The sequence below is a fragment of the Botryllus schlosseri genome, chromosome 3, assembly GCF_051294905.1.
Source record: "Botryllus schlosseri isolate E-star chromosome 3, Bs_hap1, whole genome shotgun sequence".
NCBI lineage: Eukaryota > Metazoa > Chordata > Ascidiacea > Stolidobranchia > Styelidae > Botryllus > Botryllus schlosseri.
Genome location: NC_137238.1, coordinates 32,868,776 through 32,878,042, shown reverse-complemented (window position 1 = coordinate 32,878,042; position 9,267 = coordinate 32,868,776). Strand labels below are relative to the sequence as shown.

The window sequence follows — 9,267 nt, the reverse complement described above, 5'->3', positions numbered from 1 at the left end:
TCCGACAACGAAGTCTACAGGGCTAATTGACAGTAACTCTCCTATCTACTAAGTGCTATCTCCGTCTGTTCGAGGGTCAGTTGACACAGGGTTTATTTACTAGCACCAGTTAAGTCACAATTCATTGTAATGTTAACAACTTTCTAAAAAATGCAAACGATTCACTGATTGTAAATTCCACATAGAGCATAATATAGTAGTCTTCATATTACTTTATGCACAAGGCGCACAATAAGTATGATCACAATAATCAGCATTCCAAGTAAACCAAACGCGGCCAGCACGCATCCTGCGACAAACGCTGCCGGGTTATCTTCGAGTCCAAATAACAAGCCTTACGATATTATCCACAAAACCACGCATATCGAGGGTAGAATGTACGATATTAAGCTAACCTTCTTTTTTTCCACGCTTACGGATCATAAACACACCAAGTCATAGTAGTGCGAGTGAAAATACAATTTCAATTACCAATATAACCACGGCAGTGGTAAAATTCCGAGCGGCGCCACAAGTAGCAGTGCTAGGCACCCACCCAGCATTTTCGTTACATGTTGCAGTGAAAGTCTCGTCTGAATCCATGCAGTTGAACCTCTGTGCACTGTGGATGAACGTGTCGCTAATCTCATCATAGCGGAAGGAATAAAGAAGATGTTGATTGCGTACGGCATTACAAGAGAACACATTGCTTTAATAATTGAAGGTAATTCGTTCAAGAATATCAACATGCGATATGTTATGATTACCGGTATGTTGTCAAGAGGGTTCTTACAGCAAGCAGCAGTGTGAGAAATATTGGTAGATTGCATTTTAGATCAACTTGCAGTAGCATCGAAACTGAGTTTCAGAATGTCAGTTAATCCTCTAACTTGATGCAATATGGGTTTACAACTAGAATTCTTGACCAAGTTATATAGATCTTGCTTTGCAGTTGATTCACTTGTTTTTCCAATTACATGACATTTTCATTGGTTGAAAACATGATATTTCATTCATGAACCTATTATAATAATTATTGTTGATATTATCCAGTGAAATAAATCTTATTATATTCATATCAAGTTCCCTCTATATAACACATAGAAGTGTGTGTGCAATGTGCATGCTTAGCTCACTACATAGCTGCTTTTATAGTAACACTTTGCCTTTGTAATAGATCAGAGCGGGGTTTCAAATGTTCGTTCCGAGGAGTGTCGAAGCGAAATACTTACTACTCCTGACGAAATATTTGGAGTAGAGCTAGAGACAGATGAAGAGGTTAGTATTATTTAACTATTCTAGAATGAATTCATTAATTGGGATATTCCTGTTTATATTGGTTGCAATTTTATATATTAAATATTGTTGTGTCAGAACTCTTGCCTTCATATCAACCGGAATGCAATAAGTGGAATGTCCTTACCAAATCTTCTACTTTATATTTATTTGTAGGGAAAACAAGCCGCTGCGGTTATGCTCCTGAGGGAGTTACGAAATGCCGTAACTGAAGAGAGAATCACAACAGGATTTGAGGGCGATAACGCTTTATCAGGTGAGTTGTAGGATTTGCTGCTTGCTTAACCTGGAACTGTGTGAACAATGAACATAGATGTACCATAACGTCCTGATTTGTCAGATTTCGACTCTTGTACTGATTTTTCGGCAAACATTGTTCGGCGTTTTCCGTAACACCTTGAACGTTTTGCATGACACTATCTGGCACAAGTTTGAACTTAACAAACCGTCACAAAAGTAGTGCTAGTTGTTTGAAAATTTTATGGCTTAACATACGCGCATGTTGAGTTGGTTCTAATTCGGGGGTCTGTTAATTTCCAAGTTGCGACACAAACATGTGTTGTAATTCGGGGTCTGTTGAGCTCAGACGTGTGCCACATTTTGTTTTGGGGTGCTGAAAATATTGTAGGCCTATGTTTTGATTGACGCTGTTTACGTTATGACGGTGCAATAAACACTCGAACTGAAAGAAGGCCTCCAAAAATAAATGATTATTAAATGCTTTTCAATTACATCATTATTTTTGATAAGGCTATAAATCTAAGTTAGAATGAGCTGGTGTAAATTCGTTTTCGTCCCACACCACGGAAAATCATTTCTGCTGCTAATGTAATTTTTGGTTTTCCTGACTTCGAGTCCATGAGGATGGCTACCATGGATATAGTGCATAGAATCAGTGAATGTGAACATAATACTTGTGCCGTTCCAAAAGGAACCTGTATGATGGTATACTGATCAAATCTGAATGGATCATTAAAGGTTAGTAAACTTATGATTATGTGGAAAAACCCATACATGTCAGCGACTAGACAGCATGTCGTGACGACAGAATTTGCTATCACTTGTTTCCATGAGTTAAGCTTGTTAAACCATATTGGCAAAAACCTATATTGACCTATTCAGCTCTATTTTTATTCAATATGCATTATGCAGAAGTCCCATAAAGGCAATTCTACATAATCTAAATCTTGTGCTTTCGATTCACACATGGATTATTGGCAATATAATTTTACTTGACATATTTCTTACAATTCCAGGCCCATTCAGTCCAATTAACGGCCACAAAGCTGAGTCCTCGACATCTCGTACTAGCGTACCATGAAAATGGTGACCTGCAGTCATGGATCGTGGCGAATAGCATCCGCATAAAGGGATCGTCTCACAATAAAGCGAAACCATTTGAGATGGTGCTGGATCTTCTCGCGTGTTATTATGTTTGTGACCATATCCAAAAGTTTTACAGATACTGTCACTTTTACAGTATGTCCTGATTGGATACAAAAATTTGGGTTTCAATCCAACAAGCTTCTCTGTTTTATGAGCAGATTCCAGAAATCCCAGTAATGATTTTGATTTCGTTTGCTGACTTGGACAACTATACAATTCTAGTACTAGTCTAGTTGTCTAATTAGAGGGAAAATAAAATGTGTAGCTAAAATTCTGATTATACTCTAATTTTGAAAAAAAAACTAGCTATAATTATAATTCTACTTTAATTCGTGAAGTGCTTCGTCTCTCTCATTCGAATCTAATTTGTGAAAACAACTGAACCTATATTTCTAATTGTACTCTAATTTGGAAAAACAGTGTAGCTATAGTTCTAATTCTACTCTATAATTTGAAAAAAACTGTTACTATAATTCTGATCCCACTCTAATTTCGAAAAAAAAACGAGCTACTAATATAATTCTACTCTAATTTGGAAAAAGCTGTGTAGCTATAAATTCTGATGCTACTCTAATTTGTGAAATGTTTCTTTGCTCTCAATCGAATCTAATTTAGAAAAAAAACTACCGTATAGCTATATTTCTAATTCTACTCTAATTTGAAATAAAAACTACCTCTAATTGGATTCTAGTCTAATTCAGAAAATATACTGCAGTAGTTATTCTGATTCTACTCCAATTTTTCAACTGTTACTTTGCTCTGATTCGAATCTAATTTGTGATAACAACTGTGTCGCTATGATTCTAATTCTACTCCAATTTGGGAAATGTTTTTTTGATCTAATTAGAATCTAATTTGTGAAAACAACTGTGTTACCATAATTCTAATTCTATTCCAATTTTTGAAATGTTTTTTTGATCTAATTAGAATCTAATTTGTGATAAGAACTGTGTCGCTATGATTCTAACTCTACTCCAATTTATGAAATGTTTTTTGCACTAATTAGAATCTAATTTGTGAAAACAACTGTGTCGCTATGATTCTAATTCTACTCCAATTTGGGAAATGTTTTTTTGATCTAATTAGAATCTAATTTGTGATAACAACTGTGTCGCTATGATTTTAATTCTACTCCAATTTGAGAACTGTATTTTTGATCTAATTAGAATCTAATTTGTGAAAACAACTGTGTTACCATAATTGTAATTCTACTCCAATTTTTGAAATGTTTTTTTTTGCTCTAATTAGACTCTAATTTGTGATAACAACTGTGTCGCTATGATTCTAATTCTACTCCAATTTGGGAAATATTTTTGCGGTAATTAGAATCTAATTTGTGATAAGAACTGTGTCGCTATGATTCTAACTCTACTCCTATTTATGAAATGTTTTTTGCACTAACTAGAATCTAATTTGTGATAACAACTGTGTCGCTATGACTTTAATTCTACTCCAATTTGGGGATATTTTTTGCACCAATTAGGATCTAATTTGTGAAAACAACTGTGTTGCTATAATTGTAATTCTACTCCAATTTTTGAAATGCTTCTTTGCTTTGATTCAAATGTAATTTGTGGCTACAACTGGCCGCTATAATTCTAATCACTTACCAATTTGTGAAATGTTTCTTTGCTCTAATTAGAAAGTAATTTGTTAAAACAACCGTGTCGCTAGGATTGTAATTCTACTCCAATTTTTGAAATGTTTTTTGCTTTAATTAGAATCTAATTTGTGATAACAACTGTGTCGCTATGATTCTAATTCCATCCCAATTTGTGAAATGTTTCTTTGCTCTGATTCAAATGTAATTTGTGGTTGCAACTGTGTCGCTATAATTCTATTTCCACACCAATTTGTGAAATGCTTTTTTTCTCTAATTAGATTATAATTTGCAAAAACAACTGTGTCGCTATAATTCTAATACTACACCAATTAGTGAAACGTTTCTTTGCTCTAATTAGAATCTAATTTATGATAACTTTGTAGCTGTAGTTCTTATTTCTATTTGGATAAGCTTAAGTTTTTCAATTGTGCAAGCTAGAAATTCACACATTTTCGTCTGCAAATGAATGTTCTGTATTGATCTTTCGTTGCAATAAAATCTTTTTTGAGCCTAAGCTGAGTAAAAATTCATGGATGGCTGGTATTAATTTCGAGCTCTGCACCAGTCAACATGAACACACCACCACTAAACACAGGATAGCCAGGCACACATCGGCTCCAGCACGTTGTGTGGTAGTTATAAAAAAAACCGGATTTGGCATGTAAGTTTGCGTTCCTCTGCACGCATTCAAATTTAGAGTGTAGTGTGGGGTTCGGATTGCAAAGGGCGCTATATACGACTATATAATAAATCGAAAATGAAGTCGCATTGAATCGAGCACAGCGCGAAGAAAATTTCAAGATTAATTAACATATATATCAAAACTTCGGCAGTCTATCCGTAAATTCAATTTTCAAGTCAACGGCCGCCAACAAATACTAGTTGAAATAAGTGTCGACGGCCGCACAAATTTCCTTTTACGGAGGCAGGGTGGCCACCCCTGTACTAGAGAGTGACATTTTGAGGGTTTTGTTCGTAATGGAATATGTTTGTGATGGTATTCATATGATTCCACTTTAGTGTCTGCTGAGTCGAGGTAAAATTGACTTGTCCAAATAGACATAGGCTAATTTCGCGCCGAAGGCCGTGGATTAACCGACCGCGGCAGCTCAAATAATATTCTTCTCTTCGACAATATCCAGAGGTGGAGCGGTTTGGAGTAGGACCAGGCACCTTGTCGAGCTATTTTGCTCAAATCCCACTACTACCAGACGTGGCCTACTACGAGTACAAGGCGCCGCACGAAAACACCTGACAACAGCGATACCTGGCCATCCACAAAACTAATAAATCGAAAACGAATGATTGCACGAATTGCGCGGTTTATCGAGTCAGGTCTTACTTGACAAGTCGCTCGTATGTCCTCACCGGAGACAGCGTGATTTTTAAATCAAATAGAACATGTTTCCGAGCCTAATCTTACCTCACGAAGTTCTGCAGCAGTTTAAAATTTGACGTTATATTTATTTTACCAATGGACAAGCCTTCAACATCTTGCATTATAAAATTAGGTATAAAATCCTAATATTCTTCGCGGACCGGCACCGGTCCGCAGATCGGCGGTTGAGAACCACTGACCTAGGAGACCATCGGCACTGTCATTATCGGAAATATTTGTACGTAGGAATGGTACGCAGTTTTTAGAGATAACAAGTTATCTATAGTTTGCTCCAGTTTGATAAATCAAGAGATTAACACTAACTTTATGCGCTGCGATCAACCGGTTTCCTTAATCCTGGGTTGATAAATCCTGACGAACGCGATAATCGACTTATATTGCTAATTCAACTTTATTATCTCCACGCTAAATACTTATCGACTTCTTCATTCTCAAAGCATTCGGCGGTAACATAACGTTGCGCTACACACATAAATTTTATACTGCACGGAACGTGAAGAAAACGGAACGTGGATAGCTATGGCGTTGTTTGTAATTCGAGTTTGTTTTGTAATTGTGAATGTCACATCCACAACCGTTCATTTCGCGCCGTAGATCAGGAAGACAATGTGTATTTGAAAACTGCGTTTTGAAATGGGCGGCGCCATATCTGCTGTGCTCTTCGACTCAACGTATCGCATAATTCATGATTTCGATTCGGGATACATCGCCAGGAGGTTAGAATCCCATCGCTCGAATCCCATCGCTGCCACCACGCCAGGAATAGGATACAAAGCCTGTACTCCCTGTTACACCACGAAATGATGTCGCCACACGATAAACGTTTATTACAGAAGAGGCATCTTAACAGCACGAGTAGTCGTTATGTCAGGCAACTAAATAAACGGTGCAATCAGAGAACTAATCATTAGCGTGCCAACTAACAGGTGCCGAGATTCTGCTCCAGTATATCACAAACAATACTGGCGCATGGAATTTGCGAGTGATGTTGGCCGCCGGCGTGACAGTAACTTCAATTTGATGATTCTGAAGAGAGGGGGTCCGAGCCCCTAAACCTGAAGACGGCATTGTCTTTACCTCTCAAAGACATGTTTATACTGCCACGATAATAGTTATTTTGGCCGTGATGAAAATTTACCAACAATTCAGTACGAAAATATATATTTGGCAAAGAGCCATATCTTATACCCAAAAGAGCCATATATGGCTTGCGAGACATAGGTTCCCGACCACTGTTCTATATTCTCCCCGTGATGCTCATCCTCGTTTTTGTGAGCAAGAATGCTACCGAGCACGAACAGAGGGATGATGCGACCCCAATTCTCTTGGGTATCTTTGAAAAATTTCATCAGCTATCACCAGGAACATCCGCTCATCCGTAGAATATTCTTCATATTTTTCATCGACTTCGACATCACTGTATCTTAGACGTTTAGAGAGGGCGTTTACGACGGTTCGATGTCGCTCGAACATTTCATCACCAACTCGTCGTAAAGTTCTCTCCGCTTTCGTATTTGCCTTAACGCTTGCCCCTTCGAGTTTGTACATGATAAAATTCCTGGCCAAGGAATATGCTCCTGATATAATTTCATCCTTTTCTTCAGTGACCGATGGTAATACTCGTGATAATTCCATGGTTTGCAGATAACAGCGAGTCAGAGCTCATTCAGAGATCCAAGCCACTTTGAAAAGTAGGATCCAAGAATTTGCTCATTCATTTTCATGAGAGACTGATGATGGGGTTGATATTATGAATCAGAACATATTCGCTGGTCACCGCAAAGAAAATATTGCCTGTTTCACAATACATACCGCGTTAATGATATTTGGCTGTTTCTGAAACCTTGCGTGATAATGTTTCGGATTGATGACTATTCGAAGGAAACTCATTCAGAGATTTACGTTACTTTGAATTTAGTATCAAAGTATTTGTTCATTTATTTTTATGTAAAACTTCCGATGCGGTTGAAATTGCGAATTTGAAACTAATTTCGGGCTACCTCAAATACAATATTTCCAGTTTCATAATACATACCCCGTTTATGATATTTTTATATTTCTTCGACCTTATCTATTTATCATATTGTTTCGGATTGATTACTATTCCAGGGAAATGTCAACCAAATTTCGTATCGGTCATAAAACTATATTACTGTAATTTCAGTGCTCGCAAATAATTTTACTACTCGACTCGAATCATTATAACTATGGCAAGTTTTTGTTGCAGATCCGCGGAAAGTTGCATTTATTTATTTATTTTTGACAAAAGTTGCACTAAAAGACCACATTTTGCTCGGTTGACTAAAAAAAAAGTCAATTTACCGGCCCAGCTCCCGAAAAACCCGTACTTCGGTGCTGATTTACGGTGTTTCAGTCGAATTTGGCCGTGTATTTCACCAAAACCGAAAATACTTTCATGAAAAATCGAAAAAGTTGCAGAATCCCTCAAATTTCAGGGACTACTTCACCTCGGAGACAAAAGCGCACAAGTACAGCACACGCGCGTCGACGAAGAACAACTACCATATGATCAGGACTGAATACAAGAAAACGCATTGCTCTATCAAGTATGCCGGACCCCAATTGTGGAACAGCATCTCGCCGGCTATCCGACAGTCGTCGAGCATGTCCGCATTCAAGTCGAAATACAAGCAATTTCTTCTAAATCAATACTAGCCAGTCTTCAGGATTACCGGACCGCGACCTAACATCAACCTCGCCCTCCGCCACATGCCACCCCATTTTGTCGCTTGCGTCTTATATTCTCTGCATTACTTTTCATTCAGTGTGCATGCCTCTTATTTACTTCGCCTAGGCCAGTGGTTCCCAACCTTTTTCGACTCATCGCCCCCTTTTCAAGCTCAACACGGATCATCGCCCCCCTAATTTTGTGAACCGAAAAATGGACATACAAACTGTAATCACCGGCGGGTTGACTAAAAAAAAGGTCAACTTTTCGGCTCGATGTCAAATTTTACACTTTTGCAACTAGATTTTTGTGGGTTGAATAAATAAAAAAAAAGGTCGTTTCTCCGATTTGACTCCAATATAGCCGTTTTACCGCGTCATCGCCCCCCTATCGCCCCCTTCGCTATTTTCGCCCCCTGTCGCCCACTTTGTATATTTTCGCCCCCCTATCGCTCCCTTCGTCATTTTCGCCCCCCTCGGCCGCCAAATCGCCCCCTGGGGGGCGATATCGCCCACGTTGGGAACCACTGGCCTAGGCTAAGGTGGTTGTCTGATCTTAATGGCTACTCCAAGTTGTTTCGACACCTCCCTATCTTTTCATTGTATCGCAGTCTTGTGATGTTTTGAAACGATGAAAATATTAATAAACCTTACTGACTGACTGTGTGATATTGGTCGTAATTGCACTGCGGCACTTGAAGAAGTGATCTGTCTCGGATGACAAAATAGCACTTGAAAGTGCTATTCGACCACTTTCATCGTTGCCAGTCATCATTCCGCTCCCATCTGGATATCAATCAATTTGTAAATTTCAGAGACATGACACCGCCATTGACAAAGTTGAACTCTGGTGTAGCCAGGATGGCTATTTGCATGACCGTTCAGACAGTTTTGTAAAACGTAACAGATTTAAAAA

At 38.2% G+C, this 9,267-nt stretch overlaps 1 protein-coding gene across 1 annotated transcript; it reads left to right on the top strand.

The window, feature by feature from the left end:
• Positions 1-237: 237 nt before the first annotated feature.
• Positions 238-4,778, top strand: LOC145436561 (uncharacterized). Its single transcript, XM_080313923.1, has 5 exons — positions 238-370; positions 587-703; positions 1,157-1,257; positions 1,432-1,531; positions 2,532-4,778. The coding sequence occupies exons 1-5, from the start codon at positions 238-240 to the stop codon at positions 2,594-2,596; spliced, it is 516 nt and encodes a 171-aa protein (XP_080170049.1). The 3' UTR covers positions 2,597-4,778.
• Positions 4,779-9,267: the final 4,489 nt, after the last annotated feature.

What these genes read in the sequence shown, in the direction of transcription:
- LOC145436561 (XM_080313923.1), top strand. Translation starts at nt 238, where the DNA reads ATGATCACAATAATCAGCATTCCAAGTAAACCAAACGCGGCCAGCACG. An exon ending in AGCTAGAGACAGATGAAGAG is followed by an intron (nt 1,258 to 1,431) that starts GTTAGTATTATT and finishes ATTTATTTGTAG; the next exon opens with GGAAAACAAGCCGCTGCGGT. An exon ending in GGGCGATAACGCTTTATCAG is followed by an intron (nt 1,532 to 2,531) that starts GTGAGTTGTAGG and finishes TTACAATTCCAG; the next exon opens with GCCCATTCAGTCCAATTAAC.